The sequence below is a fragment of the Rhamphochromis longiceps genome, linkage group LG12, assembly GCF_057381845.1.
Source record: "Rhamphochromis longiceps isolate RC_006_pf linkage group LG12, R_longiceps_female_GT1.1, whole genome shotgun sequence".
In the NCBI taxonomy this organism is placed as follows: domain Eukaryota; kingdom Metazoa; phylum Chordata; class Actinopteri; order Cichliformes; family Cichlidae; genus Rhamphochromis; species Rhamphochromis longiceps.
Window position 1 is genome coordinate 44,255,738 of NC_140568.1, and position 23,787 is coordinate 44,279,524.

General features: G+C 46.9%; 1 protein-coding gene across 3 annotated transcripts in view; it reads right to left on the bottom strand.

Annotated features, from left to right (window-relative positions):
* kank1a (KN motif and ankyrin repeat domains 1a) overlaps positions 1 to 23,787 on the bottom strand; it is a 52,363-nt gene that overhangs the window by 8,709 nt on the left and 19,867 nt on the right. For all 3 annotated transcript variants that reach the window (XM_085426514.1, XM_085426516.1, XM_085426515.1), the window contains exons 2-3: positions 13,307 to 13,436; positions 1,052 to 3,709 (exon numbers count right to left, since the gene is read on the bottom strand). In XM_085426514.1, coding sequence (XP_085282640.1) covers positions 1,052 to 3,709; positions 13,307 to 13,343 — 2,695 coding nt within the window. In that variant the 5' untranslated portion in view covers positions 13,344 to 13,436. The remainder of the gene's footprint in view (positions 1 to 1,051; positions 3,710 to 13,306; positions 13,437 to 23,787) is intronic.

The window sequence follows — 23,787 nt, forward strand, 5'->3', positions numbered from 1 at the left end:
GGAGCTTAAACGTAACATTTTTAAATCCTGGTAGAATTGCAACCACATAAGCTGGCGCACTTTTTTTGTATATGAAACTGGAGGAGTTGAAATTGCATAACATGCATTCAATTTTTTTCCAAATGGCTTTGCAAAAAAAAACAAAAAAAAAAAAAAACAAAAAAAAAAAAACAAAACATAAAAATCACTGCAACAACAAAAACATAATAATCCTGAAACACGCTTTGCCAATCTGATCAGCTGTTTGCGGCACTTCCTACATCAGCGCAAACCATCGCATGTTCACCATCACCTGTCAAAACCGGACGTGACGTCATGTTTTGGGGAAACGTAGTTTTTCCTTGCAGCGCCTCTCAAAGGTTTACTGTGTTTATGAAAGTTCATGCCTTTCTGTACAGTTTCTGGGAGGCTTAATTGACCTGTTGGAAGTAGATTCTCTTGATGCTGTTTTTTTATAATAGTTATTTCGTTTTTCCTGCAGTTAATAAAAAAACATTGTGTATCTCAAAAATGAAACTATGAAGACACTTGAAATTTCTTTAAGTAGAAACGTGTGTAAAAAAAAAATAAAATCCTTTTTTTGTAGTTTATTGCACTTCTTTTGCAATATGTGTAGTTATTATGGATTTAATGCACACACATTATTAAAATTTGGGATATAACGTTTGTATTGCTGCATAGCAAGTTGAAATACTCCCAGAAATGCCTACAGCATGTAAAAATATAAAGATAAGCACGAGGTCTGTGCTGTAGTTTTGAGTGAAGGAGGCATTTCAGTATTTTATGAATTTGTTACTTTGCTTTCATACAAACGAAATAATAACTTTAGGTTTGGAGGAAATGCTCGCTTTCAAAATGGAGAAGCAAACATGAAGAGGATGAAATGGAAATCACATCATCTCTGTGACAGCGGAGCAAACTCCATCAGCTGAGGACGATCAAATGACACGATCGTTAGCTACAGAAGAGCCATTATCATAATGGGAGGAAAGCTCGAGTCGGTCTACATGTCAGACTCTAGTCTGATATAATAAATAAACAGTACCCTCACCTTCTTTTGACTCCGCCTGCAGCTTCAGGATGTCCTCGGCGCTCCCGTACTTCATGACTGAGTTGATGGATGACAGTGTGCTGACCAGCTGACTGTTGATGACCCCAAACTGGGACTGGGGCTGGCCGAATGCCTCCGCCAGCTCGGTATAGTTCTCGGCCAGCAGCATTTGCTGCTCCTGCAGCAGCTTCTGCACGCGCTCGATGTAATGGTCCAAGCTGACGCCACCGTGCGCCTGCAGGGCGGCCGGATCAGCGTGCACAGCGGCCGGCGCAGGCTTCACCTCTGCCGTCTCCTGGCTGCCGATGCTCGCCACAGACTCAGCCGGCTGGGAGGGGCCACATGCTATGTTTCTGGTTTTTAAACCAACCAGGAAATTCTCATGGACGCTCACTGGCCCCACCCCGCATTCTTTGGTTTTAGTTGAGCTCAATTTGCCGGGCAAGAGCTCCACGTCCGAGGTGGTTCCAACGGCGATCGAACGCATCTTTGCCGTTGAGTGAACGTCTTTGACGAGTCCTTCTCCGGCAGCGACGGTCCGGGTTTCTGTGACCACCGTGTTGGTTTGCTTATCTGATGTAACCGACTCCATGTGAGTGAATGAGTCTGAGAGGACAGCGTGCTTCGTGTTCGTGGACTTGTGTGCAACTTCTGCCTCAGTGCTGGTCTCCTGAGTCAGTAACTCAGGAGCTGCCGTGACTCCAGAGTCCACTTGACTGACACGGTCAGTCTCAGTTCCTTGTGACACCAGCGTCTTGATGGGACTAACGATCACATCCACCGAACAGTCTCCACAGCCCACGGATCTCTGCTCTTTGCTGGCTTCCATCGCGGGTTCACCGAGGGTCAAGCTGTCCACCAGCTCCTCTGTGTTCACTCCCACCTCACAAACGCTGAGCTCTACGCCTACCTGCCGATGGCACGTCTCCACGTGCCGTCCTACACACTGGTCAGACACCTCCATCTGTTCGTGCACCACCCACCGGTCCATGGGGATATCCGGTCCTGTGGCGACGCTGTGCACAGAAGGCTGACAGGACACTCCTCTAGTCAGAGTCTGTGGACTTTTAGCAGTGCTAACATGGCTGAATTCCAGATGTTCGCCCACTCCCTGGCTGCGTGTCTGGACTTTCGCCTCCACACAGGCGCTGTACATCTCCGGCCTGACCATCAAACCTTTGTCTGCTTTTTTCTTGTTTGACCCACCGGCAGCTTGGAGCTCCAGTTTCAGCTTGCCCATCTCCATCTGATGAGTGGTTTCTTTGAGCTGCACCTCCAGGCGGTAGATCTTCTCCTTCAGGGAGTCGATGGTCTGCTGCTGGAGCTCGATCTCTTTCTCAGCTTCGCTGCTCATGCCCAGCATGGCCTCGGTGACGCCAACTGCAGTGCTCCGGATTTCCAGCCGCTCTGTAGACACCCCCGCGTCCCGAAAACAGCGTTCCTTCTCTGGCTTTCTTTGGGTGGCTGGAAGATTATTCATATTTTGATCAGTAACTATGCCAACAGACTTTTGGTGGGCCTGGTTCTGCGTGAGGTTTTGAGGCTGATTTTCATTTGCGTTGTCCTTGGAAGTCTTCTCCAGTGCTTGGACCTCAGCAGCCAGGCGTCTGAACTCCTCCAGCCTCTGAGCGCTCTGCTCCTGGGCTTCTGGCTCGATGATGTGCAGCTCCGTTTCCTTTTGGATGGGGCCCGGGTTTTCCATTTGGTCAGCGCAGCCTACACTGTAGGAACGTTTGCGGAAGCCGCCAAGACCTTGACCTTTTGATTGAGCAGCCAACTGTCTTTTCTCCTCCTGCAGAACGGCAATCTTCACCTGCAGGATGGGAATGGTTTTCACCTGCTCTTCCAGCTCTTTCAGCTTCTTGAGCGCCACGACCATCTGCTCCCGGATTTGCTGCAGGTGTAACGGGCTGACGTTCGTTACCGGGGTAGCCACGCCAGAGCTCATGGGGCTGTGGCGGATGGAGCTGCCCCTGGATGGTGGGTAATAGGGGTTATACTCTCCGTTAGGGAGATGACCGTTGATGGGCAGAGTCTGATAGGTGTTGGGAGAGATCTGGCTTGTGCCTATGGAGCCAGAGTAGGAGGACAGCGAGCTGCTGGAGCCCATACCACCGAAGCTGGCGAGACGCCGGCGGGGCATCGGAGGCTCGCTTAGCGGCTGCAGAAGCGCACGCTCCTGCTCCAGCCGACGGCGGGTCTCCATGAGGGTCTTCTCCACTTGAGGGTTGTGCCGAGGGGCAAACCTGGGCGACGGCGGGGGGAGGAGCTGTTTCTGCTCTGCGAAGCTTGAACACGGCTGATGCAGAGGCACCTCACAGGCTGCCCTGGAGAGGGTGGGGGTCAGCGGGGCAGCGGCCCTGTTGGTGAAGAAGACCGGGGACTGTTTGCCGTCACTGTTGGAGGAGGACAGCGAGTCTGTGGAGGTCCATTCAGCCTGAGCGCCGACCCCGCCAGTGCTGCCCCGAGACACCACCGAGGGTTTGGCCACTTTGGGCTTCCTCTGGATACTCAGCTTCTTAATAGTGTTGCCCCTCTCGATGTCGTCAACATACTTGAGGAAGTCCAGGTCTAACTGATAACCATAAGGAGTTTCAACATAGTAGGGGGCCTCAGAGTCCTTCTCGTCTTCTGTGCTTGGGCATCTTTGTCCTCTTTCTGTAAGAGAGACCACAAAAATGTATTAGTGTCGCTTTAATGCTGGAAACAGACCGATTTATAGACTCGTACATACTGAGAGGATCTACTGAGCAAGTCTGTGACAGTGTGAGAGTCAGGAAAATCATTTATCCTGTTAATTTGAGACATAAAATCACAATAAACCCACTCTTACATATACATAAATCTATGCACATTTTATTCAGCCACATGGTAAAAACAGGAGGAGGAAAATAAAGAGGACAAATCCACAAATCCAAACAGCTTCATCTGATCCGACTCTTAACGTGCAGGTATTTTCTTTGTTTACACAGAGTTAGTCTAATGCTCGCAGCATGCTGCCGGCACCTCTGGCCACAGACGGTCGTCATCATTTGACAGAGCGAGTACAAACATCTCAAATTTCTCACATCTCTGCATCTCACATAGTTTGGGTCCAACTAAAACATTCTCTGCCAAAATAATTAGCACTCAGGCTTTTCCACAAAAGCGGCAGGAGATTTAAAACAAAATTAATCTGTCAAAGTCGGCTCACCGAGGTGTGACGAAACCAAAGGTTCAAAGCTGTGACACAAACAGACCGTCGCTTCCAAAGCTCACATAAGAAAGAAGGCAAAGGGCTCTGAGAGGCAATGTCAATATTCCCTCGTTCAAAATCCATCCAGTGTCCACGTTTTAGCTGTTACAGGCAGAAGTGACCACGAGCTATCACCCAGTTAAAAGAGCAGCTACGGGCCAATCAAAGCTGCTTAAATCAAAGTCCAAACTCCAACACTTCCAGCTGAAAATGCCCTCCGTCACAGCCAGGCCGCCGCATTCACACCGCGTTGGCTAAATACAGAGGCTTGTTCTTGGTATGCCTGGAACTCTCAGTGACTAAAGCAAACACAGGCTGGAAATAAACAGCCCTGCTCTTCCCTTCCAGTCCGCCCAGCTCCTTTCCATTCAGCAACAGGAGGAGGGAACTACAGGGATAAGCCTGCTGCTAAAACCTCTGCATGTGTTGCTCAAACTTCACTCACCGCACACCAGCAGCTCTTTAACTGGACGTTTCCTCCTCTGCTCCTCTCGGCTTCACATTCACGGCTCTGTGCTGGGATCGCAACTACGCCTTCTCCTCACTCTGTGCTCGCTTTCACAATCCTCTCTCCACACGGGACATAAAAAGCTCCACTATTGGTGTAAACTACACGCAGCGCTGCTCTGGTGCACCATTGGACAGCTGCTTCCTCCAATCGTGTGAGGCTAGAGCCGGGCGCTTCCCTTCCTAAATAAGAGTCCTGTTATGCATGGAGGGGAGGTGAACCCACAACAATAACAGTCTGTTCTTGACACCAGTCACACTTTTACACTGGTCTATGCTCCATGATACAAAGACTCATCCGTGACTTACAGTCAGTTTGTGTCCACGCCTTTATTTTCAGAAGTTACCTTCGTTTTTCTACCAGGTAAAGAAAACTGAGGGGAAACACCTGAGTGCACGTACACACACACACACACACACACACACACACACGGAGTGACCTGGTCCGTGCACGGCTAAATTTACCCCTCAGTGTTCAGCCTGTGATGATAACACTGCATGGATTCCAGTTCAATTCCATTTATATGGCACCAAATCACAGCAGCAGTCGCTTCAAGGCGCTTTATGCTGTAAGGTAAAGACTTTTTATTTAAATCATCCTGTGTCACAATTTTAAACTAGTCTGCACTCCTGACAGTTGTTTGGGGGGGAAAAAGCCAGTTTCCTCGTGTTTTCTGATTTTTTGTTTTTGTGAGTCGAGCGTCTGACAGCTCCGTCTGCAGACAAAGCCCCGGCTGTTTTCTGCTGCCCTGAGAGTCACGTCCCGTTTTTCCCCCTGGTATAAATATTCTGAGCGCACAGTCACGGTCTTGTGCTGTCTGGTTTGGAGGAGTCCCCCTGTGGCACGAGCGCCAACCGGCCGTGTCGCATGTGACGGGCGGCTCTGTGGCACGGACACTCCGAACAGCTGAGCGATGACCTCATCAGCTGACAACTGATGGGGTCGGGCAGCAGGACAGCGAGAAGAGCCCGGGCGTCTGCTGCAGCTAGCAGCTGTGAGCTCGTCAGTCTGAGGGGTCACATGACAGTTAGCACAGCGAGGCTGCTGGACTTCATCTCCCTTCTTACAGACCACGTCTTCAGCCCTGCCTAAAGCCGTTTGCACAGCCATGAAAAGGAGGCATTATTCTGTTCCCCAAACTGAGCTGCACCAGTGTGACCAAGCCCTCGAAAACAGGACCTGCAAACTTCCCTCTTTACCTGCCTCAGCAGCCAATGAGAGGAGAGAGAAAAGCACATTTCTGGTTACAATTTGGTCATAAAATTATTTTCTCATTTTCCCCTGAACATCCTGGATGTTAAAACACCACATTACTGTCGTTTAGTGTATCCGGCCTGATGGTGGAATCGACCTTCTTGCTGTGAGGAAACAGTGCTGCTGTACGAGTTTTTAATTTAGCAAATTTAGGGACTCATCATACTTCCTCTCTTTTCCACCTCATTTTCTCCTCTTGCTCCAAAGCTCACAGCTCAGCCTGTTCGTGTGGGAATTTCAGCCTCGTTCTTTCAGCTGTGACCAGGTGGGTTTAACGCTCTGCTTCCAAGTGCAGAACAAACATACAAACAACTGAAATCATTATTTGAGGGTCCAAAAGTGCTTTAATCAGCTGATGAAGATAAGCCGTTTCCTCAGGTGATAATCATCTGACACTTTTTACAGAAAGTCTAATCGTCTCTGAACTCAAACCATTAATAAGCTGAGCTCCAGTATAAACAGCTGGTTTTTAATCGTTTAGTTTCAGGGGGATACATGTTTTTTTCTTACCCATCCAAGGACATTAAGACCAAATACAGCTATGAGCATGTGCACCGTGTATTAATAAAAGACAGAATAAACAAAAATGCCTCTTTTAGTCAAAGTCGTCCAGCGGAGCAGAGTTTTAGTTTTGACCACACAGTTCCCGGCTCTGTTCCACTTCCCTCAGATATTCAAATATTTCTGCCTAATTATCAAAGGTGAGCCATATGTACAAGCTCACAATGAGGACTCGCAGCTCAAACAGAAACTTGCTTCAGAGTCAAACACCAGTTCCTCACACGTCCCTCTGCAGCCAAACTCAGCAGCACGCACCGTCGGTAACACGTTTCAGTCGTTTCCATGTCCACAGACACGTGAGCCACGTAAAACACCCCGAACTGTGTCTGAGCTTTTCTCTGCTTCTCCAATCAGCTGCTGAAAATGTCCAGCCTTCATTCATTCACGCCGCTCAAGCTCTCCGTGTTTGCTCTTAAAATATGTGACTGCAGGCCGGCTCGGGCCCCGATGTTGACGCTCTGAAGAAAAATATACAAGCGGGGCCGTGCTTATTTTACAGCGGCTCTGTAAAAGTTTAAATTTAGAGCTGACGAAAGCCTTTTAATTCCACAGCGCCATCAGACGCTGAATAAATGAGGCTACTGGGCTAAATGTGTCTGCCAGCTGTTTGTTAACCAGAGAAATTCAAGCCAAACTACCTGCTTTTACACACACACACACACACACACACACACACACACACACACTTTAATTACCAGTTACAGAAGGTTACATCTCACCTTAGAGCACAGTTCCTCATCAGTCTGTGGACAGTTAGGGTGTCAGTAATCTTTAACTACATGTTTTAAATGTGTACGACCGGCCTGGAGTTAAAGCTGTTATGATCTGATAACATGTGCACTTAGGTGTGGTCCAAGACAACAACATTACGACCCACGCGTGGGGCGATCCGGGGATATTAGGATAAATGAGTGAACTGCTCGTTAGTGATGGTAGACAAAATGAGTTTAGGCCCAACTACAAAGCACTGGGCCTTGTGAATATCTGAGAGACGCCGACATCCACAGAAGAAAACACTGGAGTGTTCAGATCTGAGCAAACTGCCCTTTTATTTAGATTTTAATCTTATCGGTTCTGCCCAACAGCTCACGTTCAATTTAAGTTCCTGCTCAAAAGGGATCGAGTCTCCAGTGTTCTAAGATCTTTAGTGACGCTCCAAAAAGTCCTGAAATAACAAAGAAAACAAACTTGTTTGGGAACACCCGTTTCACTGTTGGTACCTCACGTGTACATATTTACCAGTATCCAGTATGCACACGCTGCTTCTGGGTCTGAAAAGTGAAGTGTGCCTTTAACCTGTATTTTTTTGGCCTTTATCAGACAGGAAAGTGGAGACAGGGTGGCAGGAAGCCGTGCAGATAATGGTCTGGGATGGAGCCCAGCCGCACGATGAGGCTGGAGTCTTCAGGTTTGTAGCTCACCTGTGTGCACAGGTACTGACCTAATTAATTAATGGCCACCAGGAGGCGGAACCTGTGGTTGCAAAGAGACTAAACGCCCTGCAGCAGGGGTGGGAAACTCCAGGCATGTTGAGGAGGTAATTCAGCCATTTAATCAGCTGTGTTGGGTCAAAAACAGCTAAAGCCTGCAGGACACCGGCGCTCGAGGCCTGGAGCTGGAGGAAACGAGCAGGTAACGTCACAGCACACCCGTCACATGACCCGTTCCAGTCGTATCCAGTTTCTTTCCTCAGGCCGTCGCTCTGACCAACACTTAGACACTCACATAGTGTCTGTACTTAAACAGCCCCCATACCTGCTGCCAAATCAAAGCATGCTATATAGTCGAGTCCTTGTGCGCTTACTGTATACATGTGTAACATTATCAAACCCTTATAACTCCATAATTTATCCCAACATCTTTGCACCAGTGCACTTATGTGCTACACGTGCCATTATCGTCTGTGATGTTGAGTTTGTCAGCGTTGCCTGTCGTCTGTTTGTTTACCTACACTGTGAGCAAAGAAAAGACTGCAGCCCAATTCCAAGCATGTGTCCACACAGTCTGTCTATAACGTTGATTTTGCAATAATTAACCTTTAACACAACCATCACTACCAACAGCATCCAGGAGAAACACTGAAAGACTCGTGAAATGCTTGAAAGAAGTGAAAGTGAACTCAGGGCTGTTCAGGATGTGCAGAGAAAAACTTGCAAACTCATTGGAAGTGCAGGGCTGTGCTCCGGCATAGCTGTGAGAGCCAAACATGATGCAAGCGCCTGGGTGGAGCAGCCTCCACCCGCCCGACGGCACAGAAACAGCTCTGATTTTACCCCTTCAGAAGACGAAACACTCGAGTTTGCTCAAAATGAGCTTCATACCAAAGTTTTGCGCTTTTCCTTATGAGGACTTGAATTCGGTCCCCACAACATGAGTAACACACAGACACACACGGAGCCTGGTATTTCCTGGCTCTGCCCGTGAGCCTAATTACTCCCAAGAAAAATAGAGCCAACGTTTGATCAACGCTGCAGCAGTTCAACACAACAAAGGCAAGACGCGTCCGTCCTCATCTGAACCCAGAACAAGACAAAAACACAAAGAGTCCATTAAAGCTGCACATTAGCTGCACGCAGGCCGGTCCACTCGACTGTGGGCTTCTTCCAGGAACTCGCGGGGTCACGCCAGACGCAGCTGCCAAATTCAACAACCCAGCGCTGTACATGATGATGCAGACCGAGGGAAATGTTTGGGCTTCCTCTGCAAACACTGAGGCACTTTGAAAAAATGTGCCCCTCTCTGGATTTTCTCATAGATGGTCAAGAAAAACATCAACGACAGTGTGCGGGCTGCTTCAAGTCAACCGACACGTAAATGTGATGATCCAGTTTCAGTTTGTACGGCTACGAGACGGTCGGAGTTAACGGGTTTGTGTTTTTGTTAAATACTTCTCCAGATATATTCAGTAACATGTTTTCACTGAGGCACAGATGTGTTTACTACACACATCTTTGGTTTAGTGAGTTAAACATACCAGCGTTTCATAATTAGCTGGTGGGACCATCGGTTTGGGTGTAAACTTATGAATGAATGTCACAGTTTAACGTCATGGTTACATTTTATTTTTAATTCAAGTTTAGGAAACTTTGTAATCTATGAGAGAAAATCCCAACAATCAAACGATCCTCTGAGCAGAACACGGGAAGAGCTGAAAGGAAGAACTCCCTTTTAACAGGAAGTGCCATCAAACGGAACGAGGCTCAGGAAGGCTCGGCACAGCCACCTCCTTGGACCTCCTCCTTTGAAAGAGGAGTGAAAGAAGCCATCTAGGTCTACTGTGAATGACCATCTTTGAACAGAGGGTGGGGCTTACGACACCAACTGTCTGCCATCTATGATCCAGTTTTGAGATCCTTTCCCTTAATGCCCACTCACATCCTGGGCCATCTGACCCCAGTAAATCAGACGATAGGGTGGGGTTGGGTTTCACAATGATCAATTTCACAAGGTTTCACCTGAAACCCTGGCTGATTGTGACCCACACCCGTATTCACACCTCGGCTCGTGTGATTAGGTAGAGGATCAATAGGGGGTCCATGACCCTCACAGGGACGCTCCACCATTTGACCTTAGAACTGAAGAAGCTTCTCGGATGAAACGTCTTCAGGGAAACTTAAAGTCCAGACGCTTTTCTTTCCAAGCTCCTTCGACTACGATGACCTGGATGACTGAGAACCTTCAGTCGCCTCCTTGGTGCTCGTGTACATTTCATAAAACTACTGAAACACCATTTTCAGCAGGAGACTCATTGAAGTGTATGTAATAATTTGGCTGATCTAGTGTGGCTGGTTTCTCACTTCTTGGTGCAAAAGAGTAACAAATGTATGCGACTGCCTTTGCTTCTGGAGCTGCAGTCACAGACAAACCTTTAAAGGAAACAAAAGGGTGACAGATGAACCTGCCATCATAACTTGGAAATGAGATAAATTCATATGAAACTCTGCACATTAAACAGGATTCTGCTCATTAAGATTTAGGACTGGATTTGTGTCTTTTAAAGATACGAGGGAAGCTTCCTGACTGCAAACGCATTAACTGATGCAACTTATGAGTGAGAGGAATCTGAATCACTGCACTGTGCTGCTTGACTGTGGAGGCGCATGCAGATAACAACAATGAAGTGATTAATGCTCAGAGAGACACGACCACACTTGGCACATCGGTGCTGTTGTGTAAAGACAGTACGGGTCTGGAGCAGCCAGCTCCAGAGAGAGAAACAAACAACATTTACAAAGACGCAGCGTCCCGCCCCCTCCGGCTCACATCATTATCAACTCAAAGCTCTTACACAAACAGGAAAGTGACTGAAAGCTACCATGGGGGAGGTTTAAAAGGGCAGCTGGGTCCATTACTGCTACTGAAACAAAACCACTTCTGTGGGTTTACAGGAGCTGCAGGGAGTGGCCTCACTGGCCTGATGGCCACCGCGGTGTCCCCGTGCCGACCGGTGCCACTGAAGACCAGTCAGACCCATAATGGTCTGCTCCGAGAGACAACCCGGGGCTGGACCAGGATCTGAGTTTCAGGAGTAACACCTCACACTGCCCGATGTCAGCTTTGTGCAGAATATAAAATGATCACATCCTGAGTGTTTTCACTCCCCACTGGTCTAAAATAAATCAGGCCAACATTTTTGAGGAGAAGTATTTTAAGACTGTGGGATCAGTCCTGCAAACAGTGCTGGAGTCGCATTAAAGTCTGCTGAGGTTTTGTTTGGAAGAAATGTGCTTAATGGTTTGTTGCTCAATGCGCTGAGGCGTCCCACATCTGGCATTTATTCCAATCTGAGAGAAGCTTCATTCTCGAGCTTCAGATATGTAAGATGCATGCAGCACTCCAGTTTAAATATTACGCTGTTCAATGACTTTGGTTACAATTCTTCAAACAGTTGAAAACATGCAGCTTTTCAACTGTTTGTTTTGTGTTTTGGTTTTGTAGATTTTTGTAAGTCTGCACTTTCACCTCCTCTGATAGCTCAGACTCCCCCCTTCACACTGTAGCTGCTTTAGTTCAGCTCGAGCCAAGATGATAAGACAGGCTGAAAACAGGAAGTCTGGTGAGGAACAACAAATCCTTCTCAAAATTCAACAAGTGCAACATTTTCCACGTATCAGTTGTAATTTTTTACCATGATTGAGCAGCCCTGGATCACAGATCGACATTCTTCCCAAAGCACATCACCCACCTCTACAATAAAAGGTTAAATATCACCATCTGCTCTGCATTCTTTCACCGCGTCTGCCTGCTGACCACCAACACGACAGAGAGGCTATTTGTACGACGAGGAGTTCAGCGGTCTGAGGGTTCCTCGGGACAAACTTATTGTCGATGTGGCCACTGAAGCTCAGACTTTATCATGTTGAGAAACACAAGCAGAGTGGAGTGGTGATGGCAGACTGACACTCAGGACGGCGCTCCTGAAGCACCCGACCTGCATGCTGCACATTCCAGCAGGGATTTGGAAGCAAGAAGCTTCACGCTCTCCCGTTAGTCTACACAGGAATGAGAGCGCACACGTGTGTGTGTGTGTGTGTGTGTGTGTGTGTTTTCATACTGAAGTGCCAAAATTCTCTCTCCGTCAGAACTCTTTGCCCTTTGTGCTTCAGATATCACTGAATCTGGTTCGAGCCAAGATTATGATTATTCATTAAAAATATACTGTGGAATAAGGTTGGGCGATTTATTTATTTGTCCACGAGTAAGTTTGCTAATAATGATGAGCTAATAGAAGCAGTCAACAGAAAAAAATAAAACAAATAATAGCGCTGTTTTAACAGCACCCTCTTTCAGAAGCTGGTGATAGCCTAGCATACTCAGCTGGATGGTGGACACGTGCACGCTCGCCTCATTGGGGGCGACCGTAGCTCAGGGGATTGGGAATTGCATCTGCAACCGGAAGGTCGCCGGTTCGATCCCCGGGCTCTCTGTCCTGGTCGCTGTGTCCTTGGGCAAGACACTTTACCCTACTTGCCTACTGGTGTTGGCCAGAGGGGCCGATGGCGCGATATGGCAGCCTCGCTTCTGTCAGTCTGCCCCAGGGCAGCTGTGGCTACACCTGTAGCTGCCTCCACCAGTGTGTGAATGTGAGAGTGAATGAATAGTGGCATTGTAAAGCGCTTTGGGTGTCTAGAAAAGCGCTATATAAATCCACTCCATTATTATCATCATGTTCTTCCTGACGTCATACAGAGCCAAGAGTAAAGGAAAATAAAAACAAACTTTTGATCATAGGGACCCTCTGCTGATATGTTGAAACACCCACCACAGTGCATGTGAGCTCACACTTACTCACACAGCTGTTAGAGGCTGTTCAGTGTTTGAATGTTTGAATACAAGTTTGCACAAACAGCGTGTGAAGATGTTAAACTCTTGTCTCGAGGTCTGAAAAGTTACTGGATGACTTGACTAAAATTACTTCTTGCAACTCATGGTGTTTGTGTCTAAAGAGCCGGAGCCAAGACCTTAAATATACCAGTATGACTTAAGCTTGAAACTGGACCCCTAATCCCACTTCAGTCCCATTGTACCCCTGCCCACCAACGCCCAGAGAGCACATCTTAGTCACGGAGGCAGCCTGTAACCTTTAGACATGCAGGGACGCATTTAACCAGCGTCTCCCTCAAACTGCTCTGCAATGAAATAAGGTCAAAGACATCCCTGCAAGAATCTCTCACACACACTCACACACACACGTTACCTGGGCCATTGCCGTTCACGTGCACGGTTTGAGCCATGGGTGCAGCTGCGTGCTCTCAGTCCAACAACAAGACTCAGTGCCGTCATGCAACTGCCATGCAGCAAGTCCAGATTACCATGCAACCTGCAACCTGAGACAGAACACAAAGGAATACCGTTAGTGACGCACACAGGTGAGCAACAATTAGTGAGAAACAACACAAGGCAACCTTTCAAAGATTAAAAAGTGTCAGTAAAGGAGGTCACTTTGTCCCAGCGGTCAGACTGGTTCCTTTTTAAAGTTCACATGAGAACAGAGCGCTGGCTTTCTGACCTCCAGTGTAACTTGAAATATGTGAAGTGTGAGTGCACGTATTTTGACCTTTTGTTAAGCGTGTCTTTGTGGGAGCTGAAGCCCGGCCGGCCTCCGCTCCTTCACAGGTGTGTTTGCATCCTGACATTTCGAAGCACAGAGGTCCTGTGTGCAGTCGCCTGCTCATCATCATCATCATCATCATCATCATCAATGGACACATTATGAGCAACAAAACAAAAGAGCCGTTGTCATCTTATAAGAAGCTGCAAATATAAGACGAAAACTGGAGTCAGTAGGCCGGGGGGGGGGGGGGGGGGGTCAGGTCTCGAGGAGCACAGATGTAGACGAGGTTCGATACAGCTGAAACCTTTGACCTTTACACTGAACACGTGACTCTGACAGCTAGAGATCAAGAGCTCAGCCCCGCAGTGGTAACAGAGTCGAGGACAATCTAAGACTTTTACAATATACTCGGTCTTACTCGATTATCAGGGTCGGTGAGGCCGCATACCTCAGGAATAGGGGTAGGAAGTCCAGGCCTCAAGGGCCGGTGTCCTGCAGGTTTTAGATCTCACCCTGGGTCAACACACCTGAATCAAATGAGTTCATTACCAGGCCTCTGGAGAACGTTTATACTGGAGCTAAAGGCGCTGAACATCAGCCAGGACCGAGCTGAGACCTCCAGCAAACACCAGAAACATTTCCCAGCAAAGTCAGAGTTTAACCAAGCATCCAAGAAGCGCAGAAAGGAAAGCATTTACTCCCGTTGGTGCATGAAATATAACAAACATCATCAGAAAACATTCTTGGTTATGAATCCTAACCGTCACTTACAGTTTAACGTAACGATGCATATTTAAGTGTTACAAACAAAGTATTTAAACACATCTACCCAACAGCTGCACCTGCTGTGACGACATCCAGCCGACAGCCATAAAATGTGTGTGAGGAACATGTGAAAGGTCACTTTGTCAGTCAGCTGCATCATAAGTAAATCATTGTTTAAAGTGTGCAGCCAAATAAAGCAGCGCCGTAGTGTCATCAGGCCGTCCGTCACCCTGGGGAGTTATTATAGTCGCGATACAGAGACGAAGGATTGAGAGCAGCCTTTGCAGAGCACACAGACCCTTCCAACACCCAAATAGACCGCAGGCATGTTTGTTCTCCTCCCTCACACTTAAAACTGGCTCCAGCATGTCACACAAAAAGAAATGTGTGGAAGAAATGGCCACTAACATTTAGAGATGCATCGATACGACGTCTGGATATCGCTCGGATGGTGTCTGGGTCTGATCTGCTCAGCTCTGTGCTCGGCTTTCGGGTCATTGGGTGAAATAAAATAAAAAATATTATACAATGAATCTGCTGTTTTAGGACACGAAAGCAATTCTTGGATAGAAAAGTCAGAAAGGATGGATCAAATAAATCAGAGGTGGGGAACTCCAGGAGAGACGAGCATAAAGCTGTCATTTTATTGGTCAGTTGATCCTCCGGCTCTCCACAGACAGGCTAACGAGCTCCTAGCAGAGCTGCTGCTCCTTCACACCATCAAAGGGATGCTAGGATTACTCGTCATGGCAGACCTGGGTGCTCCTCTGCTAGAGAGCAAGAAAAGGTGTTTGTGGAGGAGGTCAGACTATCGAGCTGTGGGCGGCTGGCCCATTTAAAACATTACGATTACAATGGATGAGCCTGAGCCTGCTAACACCTAATGGGACTCAAAGGACTGGACATCCAACACTGATGAACTGAAACTTGAGACAACAGGTAACGAACACAAAGCAAAGGTTTCATGCAGCTGCTCTCCAGCAGCATGAAGCTCAGTAAGCATTTCAACACATACACACAACTTCTGTTTGCCAAGACCATGCAAATGATTCTAACTGAAGGGAAAATGAATAATATACAGACTGACCAAAGATCTCCCACATGTCCTGTTCCATGAGCCGCCAGAACACAAACCTGCAGGAAGTAGCAGGAGAGAAGGAGGCGGAGTCTATTTACTGTTCAGCTTTGCACCACCACTGTGGGAGAAGCCATCGATCCTAGAGTCAGAGCATCAGCCTGCTTTTAATGCACTACAGGCCTTAAAACGGTCACAGGTCGCTTTTATGAAACTGTTTCCAGGAGAAAATATAAAATAAAGACGCACCAATTTAAAAATCAGCGAGTACTGATTGACATCAATATATCTGCAAATTTGATCCGTTAATGTTTTCCTGAGTAAAGACACTGTGATAAAGAGACTTACAGGAATAAATAATAAAAAGCGAAACAATAACTCTGCAGGAATGAACAGAATTATGACCTGATAATTCATAAAATAGCAATAAAACTGAAAACAAAAATTTATTTTAAAGGATTATTTCTGACATCATTCGTAATAAATCAGAAGTTTAATCAATTAACAACATAACCTATAAAAATAAACAGTAATCCAAATAATCCAAACATGATATACTGAGGTAAATACTGAAGTTATGCAAACATTTAGTGTTGCTGAGAGAAAAAAGGAAAGTCTTTATAAACTGAGGCCCTGTTTGGGTCCAAGTGTCTTTAAGTCTGTATAAACAGATATTTAACCAAAGAATTTCTTTAAAGAGATTTTATTCCTCTTCCAATTTGAATTTTTCCGTGTTTGGCAAAAGCCTTTAATATAAAACCTGCTCATCCTTTTTTTAAATGAGTGACACGAAGCCTCCTGTGAGGTTTTTAAGGTCTAGTCTGCACATTCCTGCAGTTAATGATCGACATAAACTCAGCCTCTGACATTTTCATGATTACGTGCTTACAGAGTTTCCACCCACTCTTCAGTGCGAGCTTTAAAAAATAAACCAGAATCCATGTTTGTGCAGCTTCGCACAGGGTGAAGCTGCAGGTGGAGGCCTGAGAGCTGACCCAGAGTCACACCAACCACAAACAGGAGTTCTCACACACACAAACACTTCAGATATATTAACAATAACCCAAACCACAACAGTGACACCTCCCATCATAATAATGAAGCCGCTTACCTGCAACTTTCATTCTAACTTCCTGCACCTTGACGCAGGTACAAACAGAGCGAGCAGCCCTCAGACACGAGCCTGCACCGAGCAGCCCTCAGAGAGAGAGCTACGTTTCACGGCTAAGATTAGACGACTTCCTCAGATGACAGCCAAACGATCCGAGTCCTATAAGAGGAAACAGGACTTTAAGGCCGTTTGGGTGGAACGACCCCTCCGCTGGGCCTCCAGGTGAAGCGCGTAGTCGGCCGGCGTGGGTAAACACCCTCCGCCCTTCAGCTGAAGCGCAGCTAATGAGCCAGGCAGCTGAACACAATGGAAAACCTTTCAGATGGTTGCACATCAACCAGCACGGCCGCGTTTCTCAAGGCTCAGCTGCTGAAGGTGAAGACAGAAGGGCGAACAACAGAAAGCAGCGCCGTGGATCAGGGCTGATGTGGGACAGCAGAGGGTCAAAGGTCAAGCTAAGCAAGAACCCGTCACATTTCTGCCCATGGTCAACAGAAAACTGATTTAACGTATTTGGAAGTAATCAGTGAAGAAAGAAATAATTCAGCTGAACTCCTCTTAACCACACATTTCATTATAACATCAGACCACACAGGATAAAAACACTCCACAGAAGCACCCACTCAGGATCAGACCTCAGCGACTGAAAACATACCCACTTCAAATAAACGCGATTACCTGCTGGCCACATTCCCCCAGCCAATGCCCTCTGAGGTAACCCGTTTCCATGACTACTGCATGCAAAGGCAGGATATTCAGCGAGCTGATCATATATGACAAAAGGTAAAATAAATAAATATAAATAAAGTGATCAACACTGCATGTTCCAACCCCGCCCCCCGTTCAGGTAAAACTGCTCTGTCATTAGTAACAGACTGAAGGTCTCAGGGCTCCATGTGCATCGATCTACAAAAATAAAACCCAGAGTTAATCTACTAACAGCTTCAATGACAAACAACTACTTCTTTTAATCCACACACTGGTACCCACACACACACACACACACACACACACACACACACACACACAGGTACCCTCACATTTCTTCAGTCTCAGCCCTGCAGCTCTGACAGCACGCTGGCACGTCCCACAGTTCCCATTGCCACACAGTGTTACCAGTTATTATAGTTTTAAGTGATCATATAAAAAACTTCTCCCACTTACAGTAAAGGCAGCAGAGTAATAAGCAGCTGTGAAATCGTGACCTGTGCGCTCTAAGGCAGAGCGTCTGCGTGCGGTCAAACTAAATACGAAGCCCATGTTTGTCAATAAAATCTTGACTTCTGCTTCATAAACTCCACATTCTATTTTTAATCTCCGACATCCTTCAGCTTTAACAGGAGCCACTTTAAATGTACTCAGAGTCCGACTCTGAGCCTTTCCTGTGAATCAAAGCTTCCCATTTAAACAGAGCCTCACTCACCGCGCTGACCAGAGCAGATCCACGGCTGATCTCAGGAGCTTCAAACTCCTCGAGCAGGAAACTTTTGAGCGCCGACGCAAACCGGAACAACCCGTTCGGTTCCTTCTCAGCTGTTAAATAATTTTCAAGCGTGCACGCACAGCTCTGAGCAGCGGCAGGCGTGACTCCTCTCCACCTGGAGGTGCGTTTGACAGACACACAGCTACATTATTTACCGTGACAGACACCTGACGAGCTACACAAACAGACGCACGAGCATTCAAACAGCATCCCGTGGCGTGCTCGAGTCAGTACACAGGCTGAGCTCTTTAAGTACTCGAGTACAAACAGCCAAGAGAAAGGTGAACGAGCCCAAGAGCACTTCAGCAGAAGCAGGTACAGGTAGAAATGAGCTGTGTTTCAGTGCAACAAAACTAAAACGTCCACTCAAAACTGTGCCTGGGTCCACCAGCTTCCTCTTCTCTGCGCACAAAAGTAATCTGATTACATCAACACAAAGCTGTTTAAGAGCTGAACCAAAACAACGAGTTTCTAAATGGTCTGTAAATGAGTATGAAGTTTATCTTTAAATATTACTTGACTTCACCGAGTTCCCCTCTTAGTGAAGTGAAGCTACACCAAGCAACAAACAAAATGTAAGAAAACACTTTGTTTGGATTGTCAGTCAAACAGGAAGCAGCGTCTCCTATTTAAGATCCCAGGAAATCTAATGAAGCACGTTTGTTACTGAAGGAAATCCCAACGTGGAGGACGACTTTCATTTAAGTCATTTTTGTCCTTTATTCCTGGCGATGGCGTGGATGGGAACGACATGTTTTAGTCTTGTTTTTGTTTCCATTTATTTCAGGAACGACAGAAAAAGGTCAGTGAACAGTTTCTTCATCACACAGTTTTCAAACACGCGGCTTTTTCATGTGCAAAAATACAATCTGTGACATTATCAATAAAATGTTGAATACCTACATGTTTCATTAATTTCATAATAATGGGACTTTAAATGTTATTTCACTGAACAATGAGTTTTATCATAAACACGTTTTAAACGTCAGCCTCTCAAATGTGGCTTTAAAGCACAGACGTGCAAACAATGATTCTTCCTAACAGTGACGTCAGGCTCACGGTGATGCCCGCCGTTATTGTCAGAACATTCACGCGTGCATCACATCGACACACATATAAAGAAGTTCGAGCTGACAGGATGTGGTGCCACAGTTCACATTTTCCACTGCAGTAAAACAAAGACTCGAGGCTTTTTTGTGTGGACAGTAAACAGAAGGAGAAGTTACCAGAGGGCCGTTAGGCTGCAGACCCGCTGCGCTGAATATTCAGCAGAGCTGTTTTTCCCCTAATAAAAGCAGAGGCTGCAGCTTTAATGGAGGGAAAAAGCCTCGAGAGGAACCGGGATGTTTTCATTCAGATAATCAGGAAAAGCTCAGCAGCGTAACAGAGCGGCTGCACGTGGAGCATCGAGTTCACCTCGTTTTCTTTTTTCATGTCCGTAAGAATTAAAACGTAGAGGAAAGTTAAACTGAAGGAAACGGCGTGCTCCTGTGCTGCAGCGCTAACGTGTGCACGAGCGCAAATGTGACTAATTGCAGAACAAGCAGTAGCTGCTTGTCAGCTCAGCTCTGCATCTGGGCCTCATTAGGAAATGCCTCTGAAGCTTTGAGGGGAAGCTGCTGTGCCGACCGTGGAGAAGAGCCGGGCCAGGCGAGGAGGCCGGACGTGCCGACGAGCTCTACAGTTTGGAGGCTGCAGAGCTGGTTCTGTTCAACTGTTCACTTCACTTTGACGGAGCCTGCCGAGTTTGACTCTGGAGAGCCTGTGATAAAGCCTCTCAATTATTCCACCAGGGAGGGAGGACCCGGAAGAACCAGAGGATTGTGTCCCCTACTTAGCATTTTTAAAGAGAAGTCACATGGGCAGAGGTGAGAAGAGAAAAGCAAAGACGTCCATCTTCAGGGAAGCTCAGGAATCTTTTCCAGCAGCTGATTAAGATTAGAAGAAGTTGATGAAACAGAATCATTAGAAGCTAAGAGTGCCAGGCTGTGGCATCAATGCTGAGGCTCAATAAGTCAGGCTGGTGCACATCAGCTCAACATATGATAAATTACTCATTGAAAGGATAAAGACGGGCTTGTGTTTTTGCTTTTCTATAGACGTCTCTTATGGTGACGATCTTTGGAGAACAAACTCTTTGGACCTCAGTGATAAACAGCAGCGAGGCTGATGTTGCTGCTCTTAAACATCCATGAGTGTAAACGTACTGACGCTCCCAGCTGACGAGCGCCAAAGACCACACGATAAACACGACGACGTTTATCAGACGCAAAGTTCAGCAGCTTCTTTAAAAGACGTGGAAATGCTCACGCGCACGCGCACACACACACTTCATTCAGGCGTCTGATGCAAATATGAGCAGAGATAAGGTCTCCGTCAAACAAAGAGTGCAACACAGCAAAAGAGTGAAAGCAGCCATGTTGCTTCATCAAACGCTGACCTATTTGCAGTGGGGCTGCTGCCTCGCTCCTTTAGGGGGCGCCACAGTGGCTCATCTCCCTCCATCTCGCCATGCTCCCTGCAGCATCCTGTCACACAAACCCTCTGTATGACCTTTAATCTTCTTTTCCTCCAGCCTGTCCAGTAGATCCACTCTCTCCTCCGCACGTGTTCAAACCAGCTCAGCCTCGCCTCTCTACGATTGGTCCTTTCCCACTAATGTGCCTCTAACTTAGTATTGCTTCTGAGGAAAAAGAGGCGTTCACAGAGCATCGCTTCATGCTGCTTTCTTTGTAAATACTGCAGCCTGTATTCTTTACAGAGAACCTCAGTGATCACCTGTCACTACTGTGTCTGGTTCGGGGCTGAGGTCAGACAAACCCAACACACTTTAACTTACCCTGCAAACACTGTGAGGTCAGCTGATGAGCCGACCTGCAGAGACTCCTGCTCCTGTATAATCACACATGGAGTTATTTTTGGTGCAGACGCTTTCAACTCCCTGCTATTGTTCCTCCGAGGCAGCCGCGAGCCTCGTGCTCGCAGATAAACACAGTGTTGGCGAACGACGAGCATTTCCTCCACTGAGACTGGAATTATAGAAATCAAAGACAATTATACATACTGGCCCTGTCATTACGCTCCCAGCCATCGCTCGCTTTATCTCGTTCATAAAAATCTGAGCAGCGTGCACGTGGAAGTCGGCCCGGTCATTTCAGAAGAATCAGTATCTGAGCACAAACTGGAACCAGGACTTCAGATCACAGCACATCTGTGTCACACCTGCAGATCTAAATCCAGCTCGTTTTGAAATCTGCACCATACCGCACGCGCTTCGAATTCCAGCATCAGCTGTTCGGATGCTTTGAAATTTGGGAAAGGTATCGGCAGGAGTGAAAATGTTGTGAGACGAGGCAGTCGCTGGTTCACTTCTTCCAGACGTTAACCTGCACTTATCAGACAGACAGCACTGCATTTTAAAACCACAGTGTGCCTGCTCGGTTTAAATTAGTGCCTCCAACCTTTCATTCATACTCGTTTTTGAAGTTTACTTGCATATCAAGAGTTCTGTGTACCTTTCACCACAAAAGGAGTGTAGCTGTGCTTATAACCGAAGCGTTTAAACAGAGCGTAATAGGCCATCCTAAAAATATGCAGATCTATTCTAGTAACAGTCTCAGTGCAGGCTGTTTGTGCTCCATGCTGCATCAATCCTTCCTTTAGTCTGTTCAGTTATATTGTGTTTAAACTCAGCGCTCAAGTGGCCAAGCACCGTGTAAACATTCAGCCTTTAACAGGCCACCCCCACCGCACCGACGCTCCGCGTTCACGTCTGAGGTTTTAGTTCAAATGTTAATGAAAACCAACATCTGTGCGGTGCATGTACAGGTCAGAGGAATGAGACCGAAAACTGACATTTAGCTTGTAACACATGATGCAAACATGGCGTTGGTGCCACACAGTAAATATGTACTGTAGTTTAGCTAGCGCCTAATAAGGGTAACATCGTGTGGCAGCTCCTAAATATCATGTTAAATGTCCTCTTCACAGCCATTAACAGAAAATGCAGCTTGTTGGGGTCTTGAGCTTTTTTCCTATCATTGCAACTGAGTGCACACAGATGCATTTAGCCCCCCAGCGTGGCTCCTCGTCATGACCTCCACCGTAGTAAAGCCAAGAGAGGACGACATGGTGCAGAAGTGTCTTTGATTGCTGTCCCTTTATTTTAGGAATCGACTTTATCTGCTTCAGCCATTTATCGCGACAGCTGCTCTCCAGAGGTTCAGAGTCCCTACAAAGGAATTCTGTGCAAGACCATCGAATGCACACAAACAGCAGACCCTGCAGGTCTGTCAGGGTCCCTCCTCCTCCTTACAGCTCTGAACAAATAAAGAAATTAAACCTTGAGGGCTACAAAATGAAGAATAAGCTCACAGCTGAGTGAATTTGGTGTTTATTACACTGGCACATGCTTTCTGTCTGCCAGGGCGGAGAAACTTCAGCTCTGCTCTGATTTATTCCTCCAAGTTTTACTTCTTCGCCTGCAGCCAAAGAGCCAATCAGCTGCTTTAAACATGCCAAAGTTGCCAGGCTCTAAACTGTCCGTCCTTCAGCTTATTTGAGTTAATAATTTGTTTGCAGTGAGAAAAACATTTAGCTGCACCAGTAACTGTTTTTGGATGAACTACTGAGTTAAAAAAAAAAAAGGTCATTTTCAGCCTCAAGGAATCAGCGAAACGCCCGTTTACACCTCTCTGTCTCGCTCGCCGCTCCTCCAGCACCGAACAACAAAGAGGGAAAAGAAGACTCTACTGCAGACGCCGTGGTACGCCATTAATCAGCCTGTTCGCCTCACTGCCGTCCTGAGCACAGATTTAAGAGATCACCCAGTCTTTGCACTCACACGAAGCCTTTCTGCTGACAACACTGCCCCCTGCAGGAACAAGACTCAGCTCCAGGTTACGGCTGAAAGATGTGAAACAAACACCAAAACGCCACAGATCAACACATCCGTCTCTCTCTGCGCTCTAAGAGTTAAAGAGCTGCTTTTACAGAAGACGCCGTCTCCCCGGATCACTGTGTCGACTCTGGTTTTCTCTGGCCTGCTCTTGACCAAGGACAGGCTGGAGCCGCTTATTTGTTCAGCTCTTGAGTGGAGTCACTAAGGCGGAGTGGAGCTATGGGCCGGTGAACACCGCCCATCACTCGCAGCCGGTGGAGGCACCAAGTTACTTTTAAATTACATGCTTTGCACAGACGTTGTTCTCCATCTAATGGAGTTCACATCTATGACTAGAACAACAAACATGACTGATTTTACTGAAGCTAAAGCTTCCTGCAGAGCAGTGAGTCGGAACAGTTTACTTTGAAACTCATCCTTCAGTTCAAACTGGTTTTATTCGGCCATCGTGATTCAGCACACAGATCACTGGGTTTGTTCTCGTGTTACCCAACAGTGAAACCACATGAATGAGCCTTAATTACAAGGCGTGTTATGCACTCGCCTTTACTTTGAAACTCGTCGATCACCTTTAATTCAATAAAACAAAGAGTCAACCAACCACAACGTAAACTCCAAACATGTGAGAGGTGCAACGAATCAGAACAAAGACAAACGTCAGCCTTCAGGTTTCTCTACAAACACTAAAGTTTTGGTACGAGCCGCGTGGACACCTTTACAGCTCACACGTCTGTGTTTGCTCTAAACACGCCACAGCGCTCAGATGCAACCTCCAGAGAGAGGCGGTCCC